The 12,603-nt window shown below is 35.2% G+C and overlaps 1 protein-coding gene across 1 annotated transcript; it reads left to right on the top strand.

Annotated features, from left to right (window-relative positions):
- Positions 1-4,729: 4,729 nt before the first annotated feature.
- On the top strand, positions 4,730-9,056 carry srd5a2a (steroid-5-alpha-reductase, alpha polypeptide 2a). Its single transcript, XM_043248917.1, has 5 exons — positions 4,730-5,056; positions 6,832-6,995; positions 7,079-7,180; positions 7,817-7,967; positions 8,815-9,056. Exons 1-5 carry the CDS (start codon positions 4,782-4,784, stop codon positions 8,879-8,881), a joined length of 759 nt encoding a protein of 252 aa, XP_043104852.1. The 5' UTR covers positions 4,730-4,781; the 3' UTR covers positions 8,882-9,056.
- Positions 9,057-12,603: the final 3,547 nt, after the last annotated feature.

Genomic DNA, 12,603 nt, shown 5'->3' on the forward strand with positions numbered 1-12,603 from the left:
AGCGCGTGACGTCGGCTGACCACGCTGACGTCGACTCACGCAGCCTCACGTCGGCGCTTTGTTCAGACAATCACGACATTGTGTATAACAGAAAATCTCACTTTTTTTAAATAATTGGTTTGAAAAAAAAAGTGATTGTTATTTAAAAAAAATTTTTTTTAAAGTTTAAAGTTATTTACTTATTTTAAATGATAGAGTTCTTACGTAAGTTTGATTTTCCCAGTAACTCTCAAAGAATGGTCCATTGTCATGGATTCTTAAATGCGCTATTATGCGTTTCAGGGACTCCAGCACTTTGTCTATTTCTCATTTGAATTCCCAGCATCCTTCATCACATATAAGATTAGATCACTCTTTTAAAAAGAGCTTGAAACAGCTTCTTAGTGGACGAATGCAGTTGTTTATATTGATTGGAAAAAAAGTATGGGCTCCGTCTTCAAAATACACTACAACTAAGGTTAGAGAAATCTCATTCGGCTAGTTTTCTGGAAAAGATTAAATGAGATAGATAAATGAAGCACAAGCAGAAATGGTCAGATTCTTCTTTGTCATGTCTTCAGCTTTCTGTATTTCATTCCTCAGCTTTCCCACAGACCATAGAGTGAGCCCCCCCTGCTGGCCTCACTAACACCTCTACCATCAGCAACCCAGTTTTCACAGGAAGTCATATAAGAGAGCCAGAGAAATAATGAAATTAAATAAATGAAATGACACCTTAAATTATATTGGTAATATTTTTGTTTAATAATTTTTGGTATTTTGTGCTCTTGCAATAGATTATTTATATTTTACATTCGCCGGTGTTTATTATTTTTTTACCACTTTCATCAGTCAGAAGTTTATTGTGTCTTTAAACAAAAAGAAAACCCCAGAGGATTTCATTCTGAGCTTAAAAAGCTTCTGATAGGTTAATTGATTCCATTTAAGTGAGCTGGTGGCACGCCTGTGGATGCATATAAAGGCTCAGACTCAGAGCCTCTTTCTTTGACATCATGGGAAAATCAAGAGAAATCAGGAAAAATATTGTGGACCTCAACAAGTGTGTAAGGACCTCATCCTTACACTGTAAGCCTGTACAGGTTGATTGAACGTAAAAAATGTATGGAAACTCGTTGCCTTAAAGGCAATTTTGTCATGTTAAATGAACAATACATTTCAAATTCATTGAACTAACAGTTTTTACTTCAGTGCTAATGACATTTTATGTACATTAAACTTGAAATGTATTGTTTTTTCAACATGGAATTTATATATATATATATATATATATATATATATATATATATATATATATATATATATATATATATATATATATATATATATATATATATATATATATATATATATAAATATATATTATATTATTTTTTATATATATATAGGACAACGAGTTTATATATATATGATAGTTCAATCATACCTTATATATATATTTATATTTTTTTTTTTTTTTATTTTATTTTTTTAGGACAACAGTTTCCATAAATGAAAATCATATCTGGTTATGCACGAAATCATTGTGAGCAGACCCAGACCCAAAACTAATTTAAATATAGCTATTTACTGTAAGTTATTTAATGATGATACACCTGCATTACAAACAAGGACCAATAGTAGTATTCTTTAAATTATTTGAGGTCTTCAAAACCTGACAAAAATAAAATGCAAAAACGTGACAAAAATCAAGTTTTATCTATAAAAGAGCATTGTAAAACATTTCCAAATTCTAAACAAGCACAGTATGTTATTATACTGCATTAATATGAACATTTGTCAAAGACTGCTAAGATTATCATTTAACAACTCTGAAACAGACGTGAAGAAACATGCACTCACTGTACCTGTTTACATGGCAAGCTGATTTTTACCTGCCAGAATCTTGCCCTTCAACTCCTCCTAACCCAAACCTACCAAAACTTGTTGAACGAAAAGAAAGGTGTTGCCCATGCACTTTGGGTAGTCTAGTGCATAAGTTAAACCATAGAGAAGATGCATGGCCTGGGGTATGTTGTTTAAATTGTTCATTACAACATTCCCCTCCAAGATGATTCCCAGTGATGATGGATGGAGGCAAGACAGGGGCTGCAGAGCCACATCTCCATCTTCAGAAGCCTGGACAAGAATATGGAGATTACTAGTAAATTTCAGCATTATATAGTTTTTTATAGTTTCTTAAATATAAATTTTAGGTTTGCTTTTGCCTACAAGTCATTGCATATGACATGAATTAATGTTTACATTCAAAATATGTGAAGTTATGAGATTATCCCGGATTGTATTTTTTAGAGGTATCATGGCATGAATTAAATTAACTCTGGTTTAAACATGCTTTCATTTTGATCATGGCGGTGCTTACTTTTGTGTGCACTGAATGTGGAATATACACTGCTTTCAAAGCTACAGCCCTGAAATGGACATTGAACCTTTTGGTGGTCTTTGAGATGTTCAATATTAAAAATATTCAGTAATCTGACAGGGTTCGATAAAATCACAAAGATGACAGTGGAACTTAGTTTCAAATTTCCCCTCAGATTGTCGTTTTTAATTTGCTTTATGAAAAAGTGTATTTTAAGGCTATTAAAAGACTTAAAAGTACATCAACATTCCAGATATAGGCATGGAAACGGCTGGCTTCTTACATAGCTCCCATGTTTAATTCTGTAATGTTTTAGCAAGCATCCTCTTTTATCACAAGCAAAAATGCAATACTTACTTCTCCAGATCATCTTGATTAGCCTTGACTTGAACTTCTAGAAAAATCAACGTTAGATTGTTTTATTTCGCTGGATAGACAAATTTTCTATAAGCAGATAACAAAAACGTATTATTTAGCTACAAGCACCTAGCATGTCACCGTAAAAAAGAATGGCATTAACTGAAATGTAGCTTAGCTAACCGCACACTAATGAGCACGTGTTTGATAACTTAGCATTGGTATTTCTCGCGTGCGAGAAGAGGATCAAATTCAAATTAAACTAGCTTGTTTAATACTCACAAAGACATGGGAAATTCTAATGGGTCATTAATAAAGTTGCACTATATTTACGGATGTATCTACGGCTATATTTTGAACTAGCTATATTTTGATCCGAAAGACCGTGAAGACGCACAAAACCCGGAATCGAATTAGCATAACAGATGTTGCTTTCGGTTGTTTGTTAAATGGGGATTACTGATCAAAAATAGGATACGTGTTATATTTCAGACGTGACGATCCCTTTAGAGCGTGTCGTAATAAAACAAAAATTATTTAAAAGTGGCGGATGCGAATGATTCAAAACTGACACATAAACACAGCCTAAACTTACATTTAGCTTTACAAACTAACTGTTATACTTCTCATTTAGTAATGATTGCTATTGCATTGTCTGTTTAAGACCGAAATGTAAAGTCAAAATCACAGTCACCAGCATCTTATTGCGTTGCTTCTTGCAACAGATTAAAACAAGCTTATTCAATTTAAACAATTCAATAGTATACAAAAAAAAAAAAATCATCCAAATCGTACAACAAACTAAAAACTTGGAGTGATGGTGCAAAAACAGTTGACTTTAAGTTTCTTGTACATAAGTAGTTGTACAGGTGCAATTTCCAGATGCCCTAAGGTCTCGCGTTCATTTGTTCAGACAATAATACACACGTATAAAAAACATGGGAATGTACAAACATCATACGGCTCAGGAAGCAGACGGATTCTGAGTCCCAGAGAGGAACGCTTTATGGTGCAAAGTGGGCAAATCAACCCCAGGGCAACTGTAGAAGACCTTGTGAAGATGCTGGCTGAAACTGGTCTGACAGTGTCGTTGTCCACAGTGAAACGAGCCTTGTATCACCATGAGCTAAAAGGTTACTCTGGGAGGAGAAAGCCATTACTTCAAAAACAGCCAGGCGGGGCTGCTTTGCTGCAGAAGGGACTGGTGCACTTCACAAAATAGATGGCATCATGAGAAAAGAAAATGTATGTGGATATATTGACGCAACATCCAAAGACGTCAGCCAGGAAGTTAAAGCTTCCAAATGGACAGTGACCCCAAGCATATCTCCAAACTAGTTACAAAGTGGCTTAATGACGAGTTTTGGAGCGGCCATCACAAAGCCCTGATCTCAATCCCATAGAAAAATTGTGGGCGACACTGAAAAGAAGAGTGTTACACAAACCTGTTACACCAGTTACACCAGTTCTGTCAAGTTCTGCCAAAATTCCAGCAAACTATTGTAGAGAGCTTCTGAAAGCAAACGTCTGGCCCAAGTGAAACAGTTTTGGGGCAATTCTACCAAATACCAAGGAAGTGTATGTAAAATTTTGACTGATGGAAGTCATAAAAAAATATCCATAAAATTATCCCTATGATCCACTTATTTTACCATTTTCTGATATGGGACATAAAAGTTATTTAAAAACATTTTAATGATTCATTTACCCATTCACCTGATTATTTTCTGTCAATTAGTAAATATAACTAAAATAAAATAGATGAAAACGCTTTTATATGAATGCTATAATAAATTATTAATCTTCAAATCTCTCTTCAGGCCAAGTATTCACGCTTCACTTGACTGCATGTTTGTTTCGATCTCAAGATCTCAATGTCTCAATGTCTGAGGTCACTCATTGATTTTTTCTCACCTAGTAGGATGGACCATGCACTTTTTCATGCACTTAGAGAGCCAATGAAAACTAGTGGGAGGAACCCAAGAGGTTAGTTTCATATTTACAAAAGACAACACAGTGAGAAGGAAACGCTGTAGTGCATTGTGGAGCATTACAAAGAGCCGCAATGCTTTGCCAGGAAAACACCATTCACTATTGTAGCTGGACATTTGCAGTCGGTGGAGTGCTTTATCTCCTGCGGCAAATGACCATACGCACGCCGTACGGACGTTATGTGGACACAAAATCCCCTGGGATAATGGTCCCAGCCAAGGCAGGATGGTTTATTCAAGAGATTCCTTCATTTCTAGTTCCCGTGCTGTTGTTTTTGACAACAGAAAGTATGCCGGGGATAGGAAGACATTTACTGCTCTGGACCTTTTGCTTGCACTACTTTCAGAGGTAACAATATTTATATTTCACATATGGTGCTTCAATTAGAGCATTATAGTGCATTAATGCCAAGAATACCATTTCAAAGCGCACTGGTAAGGAACCTTTGTAAGAACATTCGAGAGAAGTACAGTTGTAGATTGACCTACCAAACACAGTTTTGAGTTTTGCAACATAAAGTACTGTTCTTGAATGTTGTTATGTATATATATATGTATATATAACATTCAAGAACAGTACTGTATTAGCTCTTTGTATTGATTTTTGACTGCCTTCACAATTGTCCACTTCAATAGAAATACCCTGTTTCAGCCTTAGATAAAGCAGTGCACTTTGACTTGTAAACTTGGAAAAATGAGTCAATGAAAAAAGGAACGATTTAAGGCATGATGACCCGCACAAATGCACTTTGTACTTTGAATGTGGCAGGCTAATGAAAGTAGGACAAGCAATGAAGCAGGCTACAGGTAACAAAGCAGGTGATGATTTAGAGATACCTGATGATATGTAGGCTATCTTCTTTTTCGGTTATGCTGCAACTCAAACCCAGTGAACGAACAGGAAGGAAAGATCTTTCGCAACAACACCCGCAAGCATATAAAGTAAAATTGCTGCTTTAAATGCGGCCATGTAGTCTACACAATGTGACGTTTTAGAGTGGAAACCACGTTTAAATACGAAGTGAAAAAAAAGAGTGTGTACTCAAATTTGCATTGATTGACAATAGGGTAACCATAGCAACGCAATTTTGTATCCTCATAATTCGATCCAGTTCGTGGAGGTAATACACGGGGAAGGTGTAAATATTTTGGGCTTGTTTTCAGTTTAGAGCATTTGGATTTATTTAGATAGTTTTCTGTGAGGCTTTTACCTCTTTTATGAACTGCATCATTCCATTGCTGTGATTTTATTTTGGTTTGTATGGTATTTAACGTCACTTAGACACAATTCAGGAAAGTGCTTGCATGCTAATTTCCTCGAAAGGGCCCGGGGAATTAGCATAATGGCCTGTTAGATTCTGGCACAGCATGTTATTTCGCCTAATTGTCAGTTTCCTTTGATTTCAGGCCCATTTTTAGCCACATTTCTGATGAAAAATCTTGTTTACATGCAATGCCAGCACCATTACAGCAAGCTTATCAAATCTTTTCAGCAAACATATCCCGTAAGTCTCTGCTGATACAGCGTGCTTTCGAATTTCCGTACTCAAAAAAAAAACCACTTTATCCTATCTTGTATCAGCCGAAATAACATCCTGTAAGACAGAGAAAACAGCAACTTGCCAGGTCTTTACCAGAACACTGAATTTAAACAAACAAAGTGCATATTTCAACAATGTTAATATAATGAAGTACTACAATCTTTTAGGCCTGCTTTTAACATTGACACCAAAACGTGTAACAAAAAAAATTAAAACACAAATTTACCTAATTGTTCCCTTTCCTATGCAGTTACATGGAGAAACGGGAAGAAGTGAATCAATAATAATAATAACATAGTACGCATATCACCATGCGCTCTCATTTCCACATTGAGACAAAGGACAAATATATTACACACAGTGGCACGAATAAACACTGAATAATGCAATAAATAGCAATTTAAGAAAACAGAGATGATGTGTTCCTTTTCGCCTCCAAAACTTTTCTGTAAAATTGTGAGATGTGTAGCATTTTTTAAACATAGTAAGGGAGTCTTGTCACCAACCAGTTGACGTTTTTAGCATTTTAGCACATTTTTCCTAAACAGAGACTCTTTCTTCACGCTCTTTGCTGCTCACGCAGGACTTTTGTATTCTCGCTGCTGACTAAAGGCCGCCCGTCTCCTCTGCACATTGTGGTGAGCGCGGTGATCTTCTGCTCTGTGAACGGATTTCTTCAGGGTCACTACATGCTCCACTGCACTCAGTACCCCAGCCAGTGGCACAGAGACGCGCGCTTCATCGCTGGTACTGTACAAGCTGCTAATGACGAGCCGCGTGATTCATCTGAATGTAGTCAGTGAATGCTGCTGTAAAACCACTTCTTTCAGGTTTGCTGCTGTTTGCCGCTGGAATGGCCATCAACGTCCACAGCGACTATATTTTACGAAACCTGAGGAAACCAGGAGAGCTCAGCTATAAAATCCCTAGAGGTTAGTGTTCGAGTGCCATGAGTTACACTGTTGCATTCTACGGTCAGATTGATTCGTGGAAAATTATGTGAGGAAAACGTTTTTTAGATTGCAATAAAACGTTATGTTTACTAATATAAATATACAAATGTAATAGTTAGAATAAATTAATATAAATATGGTTTTTAAATCTAATTAATGTTATAGCTTAGATATTCACACGGGCACATTCTTCAAACAGATTGAGGGAAAAAATGTTAGAATAATATAATATAATTATTAGAATACATTTCATATATATATATATATATATATATATATATATATATATATATATATGTGTGTGTGTGTGTGTGTGTGTGTGTATTTTAATTTACCTTACTTGACATATTATTATTATAAATAGAAATATAAACATTAATAATTTCAAAAACATTTTTTATTGAATTTTTAGTTTTTTTCCATTATGGGTCTTAAACATATTCAGGAGCTGAACAACCCAGTGAACTGGTATGTGTAGTTCATGGCTCGATAAACGAGTCAAAGATTTGTCATTTAGTCTTACTCAGCAAGATTTTAAAGCTGAAACGTGAACCGGTCATATTCTTAAATCGAACCTGAGCTGAGTTCTAAATATCCACATTGTGTTCTCTTTAGGAGGAATGTTTGAGCTGGTCTCTGGCGCTAACTTCTTTGGGGAGATTGTTGAATGGTGTGGATACGCTGTGGCCAGCTGGTCTTTTCCTGCTTTCTCCTTCGCTCTATTCACTATCTGCTCCATTGGGCCTCGAGCCTACCACCATCACAGGTGCTGTAACAACTAACACAAACTTTGCTCCAAAACCTAGTCAGGGCCCTACATCAGCACACTCAGATGTGACTGCTGTTCCAGCGCTGCCTTACAATTATTATTGAATTATAAACTGAATTTATTTAATGCCAGAAAATACTGACAAAAAGAGTACCACAGCATAAGCTTTAATGGTGAATGACACTTAAAATCAGCCCAGAACATTGTTATTTTAGCATTATTAGTATATTATAGTGCTGTTGATTAATGATTAATAACACAAAGTAAAAGTTTTTGTTTGCATAATATTTTTTTCTGTGTATATTTTATATAAAGACACACAGTATATATATATATATATATAATATTTACATGTATTGAAATGTCTTAAAACACTGACTTTATTATATTCAAATAATTTAATTTATATAAAATATATATTTTATATATTAACAATTTTAACTTTATACAAGATTAAGATTTTATTTTTATGCTTTTCGGTTTTTTTATTTAATTTCAGTTAAATTGTATGTGTGTCATTTTTAGTTTATTTCTTTTATATGTTTATGTATTCTTAATAATGTTCATTAAATTATTTTTTTATTCACATTTTTATATACATATTTATACACTTCAAGTTAAACTAAATAAAAATGGTTTGTCTGGACAATTATACAAAATTAAATAGTATTTTTTTGAAGATTTATTTTATTATAGTTATCGTTTATTTCAAGTAACATTCTTATGGTTGTAGTTTTAATTAACTATAATAAACCTGTATAAGAATCCAGCACTCAAAGTTACCTTATGGATTATAACGATCCATTTGTTTTTATCTTATGCAAACCTTGCTTTTTTTCCACAGGTATTACTTGGAGAAATTTAAAGATTACCCCAAATCAAGAAAGGCTGTGATCCCTTTCCTGCTATAATAAAGTCTGAACACCATTTGAAGCCACGAAAATAAAATTATACACTAAGAAAACACAAGAGCTGATGTTGTTACCGCGTGTCCTACTCTCAGCCACATCTCATACAAAAGCAATATTTCACAATTTTGTATTTATTTTTTTAAATACATCATTAAAACTTTGTTTTACATCTGTACACAGTGGAGAATGGTCATTTATATACACTATATTGCCATTTGCACAGACCTGTCATAAAAGACTTGAGTCACAAATGATGATAACCAGTCAAGTATCACTGCTGTTTAAAAAAAAACAGGAAACACAAACTGTTTAAAGTCCACTGAACTGAATCGTTTCTTAATGTGCCTTCAGTGAATCATTCATTTACTCCAAAATTTCAATTTCGGTAAAAAACCAAAAAAGTAGTTTCAGATGATTTCCACGCAAGATATTTTGTCACGTGTGTGCATCAAAAATCAGAGCGCGTTTTTTAATTTGTCACTAGAAAGACAACAAAGAGCTTAAATGAACTTAACACAGCCCGCATGATCCCTCAAACGCATGTCACTTGCTTTTGATCTGCCGTTCAGTCTGCACCGAACTCTTCATGGCCTTCTGCAGGAGCCACGTGCCAAAATGAATACCAGCGAATGCTCCACCGGCGACCCAAAACCAGTTCTTCCTCAGCCAGCTGGGGTTCCTCATCTTCTCTGTCCTCGCTGTACGCTATCGGTTGCAGAAGAGGATGACCTGAAAAACAAAAGGGAGAAAGTGCTGATCAGCCGCTGATTAAAGTCCTGTGATCTTCAGTTACTTGCATAAATACCGACAGTCACCATTCTTTTACTGAAGAGAATGACTTTTTTTTTTTCATTCTTTAAAAATTAGTGCTGTCAAATGATTCGCAAAAATAAGATGTGTGTACTGTGTATATTCATCACGTGCATATATATGCACACGTGCATGTGTGTGTGTGTGTGTGTGTGTGTATATATATATACATATATACACACAACATGCACATACATTATGCAAACAAGAACTTATTTTGGATGCAATTAATCATTTGTCAGCATTATATTTAACATTTAAATATATAAATGCAATTTAAATTAAAAATAATTTTATATTGGCCATTTGCACCTATATGCACCTATTTATTATAAGTTTAGCTTAGTTTATACTAAAATGACTGAAAGTCAAAATACCAATATATGTCAAAATACATATACACATACATATATATATATATATGTGTGTGTGTATGTATATATATATATATATATATATATATATATATATATATATATATATATATATATATATATATATATATATATATATATACTATGTGTGTGTGTACTTTCTACACTCTTACCATTATCAGGAAATGTTCATGCAATCTTTACAGATAAGATTAAATGCACACACTTTCAGCAGAGGGGAAAAGCAGGGTGTTCATTCATATTTCTGTGTAAGCAACTACACATCATGACCTCAGTGGCTGATAACAGCTCAAGGACAGATTACACACACACTTATCTAAGTGCCAGAGAAATCATTTCTGCCATCGCTTGCTCACTCATTTCAGCCCGAACCCGAGCGACTTCCCACACAAACATCTTCTAATCGATGTAAAGAAGGGGTGTCAAACTCAATTCCTGGAGGGCCGGAGCCCTGCAGAGTTTAGATGCAACCCTAATTAAACACACCTGATCTGGCTAATCAAGTACTTCAGACATACATAGTATATGTGTTTTAGCAGGGTTGAATCTAAACTCTGCAGGGCTCCGGCCCTCCAGGAATTGAGTTCCACACCCCTGATGTAAAGGATGACACGGATCTCTTTAACATGAAACTCTCCCCACCTTGCTGAGCAGCTACTCCTGGTCCGGGGTCGCTCTCTTCTTGCTCTTCTCGGGCAGAGGGGGCAGAGGCTGCGGAGACTCGGGGATATACACCTCCCTGCTCTTCTTCAGCAGTGGATTGGATTTGATCCAGTACCAACCCCAGTGAACCAACCCGAGGCCGGAGCCCATAACAATCAGCACTTTATAGTTATGCCAAAAGCTCCGGAGCCTGCTCATGTCTATAAGACGTAAAACACACGAAAAACATGAATGTGGTGGAACAAGGTAAAGAGAAGGATCCAGGCAGCTGTCACATTCACTGCACTGTGACAACCTGCCCCGGTCTCCTTTCTACATGTTATTCTCATACACTTCAGTAATAAAGTAAATAAAGTAAAGCAGGTGGGCGAACAAATTAAATCCGTTTAGTGATATAATGATAAATATGCACATGTTTACAGCTATCTAAAAAAACAACTCACTCACCTTCAGCTTTTACTTCTATTCAAGCCACCACCATGTTGGGTCCTGATGACGGAGACGTAGGTAGCCGGTAACTGTCCTGACTAAAAAAATATAATTACCCTATTTAGATAAAATATTTGGAATTAAAATGTTATATTTATATAGCCACTATTATTACTATGATAATAATTATAATTACCATACGAAGATTTATTGTCACAAATGTAAATACTGTCTAGATTATTTAACGTATATGATCATGAGGATTTTTTCAATTTACGCTGAATGGATATATTTTGGGCAACAAGATCTGTTTATTATTTATTATCTGTATGTACTTTTAACACGCAAAACTATACAATTGATAAAAACTACGAAATGGCTGATGTTATTTTTCCAGCAGAAAATTAATCAAATAGGATGGTTTCAATTGGAGAAAATGTGTCACATCTATGTGGCACCAGAAGAGGGCGCTATTGACTTACGTTATAGTTTCATACACAAGCATGTTAGTGATTACAGTTAAAAATTACAGATTTAAAAATGATGAGCAAATGAATTTTCAGTGTACAGGTAGACAGCTGGACTTGGTTTGGATGCACTGTTTACAGCATGTTATCCAATGTGCATTGTATGCAAAGGATCGTAATGGGTTCCAGGTAGTTGTGCGAACTATTAATTAGTTATTAAGTCTAATTAAAAACAATGCATTTATTCGATACAAAACCACCAGAGAACACAGCTGTCCACTCTCTGATTCTCGGTGTCTCGTTCCTGTGGAACAAGGTGTTGCTGCATTTTGTTCCACTGCATAATGTTTCAAAAACACCAATAAAATGTAATGACAGTCTACATACCTGACATGGAAGAAGAAGAGCATTTTACTGGTTTGCCGTTTATATTATAGTCTGTGACTATCTTTTATAATGCCCGGAATGTGCAGCATCTGGGTCTTATCTGTTTAAAGACGCTAATGACAGGGTGTGGAGCTTTTGGAGGATTTGATTCTCCAACATTAAAAGCGAGATCATTCCACACAGTTTCCGATTCACTGGCATGAACGTAGGACAAAAAAACTCGATTGCAACTGAGGAACGTTAGCTAACAAAAATATGATTTGCTAACATTTCCGTTAAGTGATTTTGTCCCCCTTTATGTTCGCTTAATGTTTTTAAAATGTTTTTTTTCCCTTTGAACATTCCATTTTATCACATTATAGATATTCTACGAACATTCTAAATGAAGTAGTCAGAAAAACTCATTCCACAAATGTTCTATCGAGAACATTATTAACGTTTTTAGAATGTTTGCCAACGTTCTGAGAATGTTCCTTCCCTGATAGATGGGAATCAGCAACAGCTGATGGACAAATAGCTTTTAGTTTCCGGAACGTTTGCGAAACGTTATTTCTTGTTTCTCAGAATGTTC

Source organism: Puntigrus tetrazona, chromosome 1 (genome assembly GCF_018831695.1).
Source record: "Puntigrus tetrazona isolate hp1 chromosome 1, ASM1883169v1, whole genome shotgun sequence".
NCBI lineage: Eukaryota > Metazoa > Chordata > Actinopteri > Cypriniformes > Cyprinidae > Puntigrus > Puntigrus tetrazona.

What these genes read in the sequence shown, in the direction of transcription:
- srd5a2a (XM_043248917.1), top strand. Translation starts at nt 4,782, where the DNA reads ATGCTTTGCCAGGAAAACACCATTCACTATTGTAGCTGGACATTTGCA. An exon ending in TGCTTGCACTACTTTCAGAG is followed by an intron (nt 5,057 to 6,831) that starts GTAACAATATTT and finishes CTGCTCACGCAG; the next exon opens with GACTTTTGTATTCTCGCTGC. An exon ending in CGAGCCTACCACCATCACAG is followed by an intron (nt 7,968 to 8,814) that starts GTGCTGTAACAA and finishes TTTTTTCCACAG; the next exon opens with GTATTACTTGGAGAAATTTA.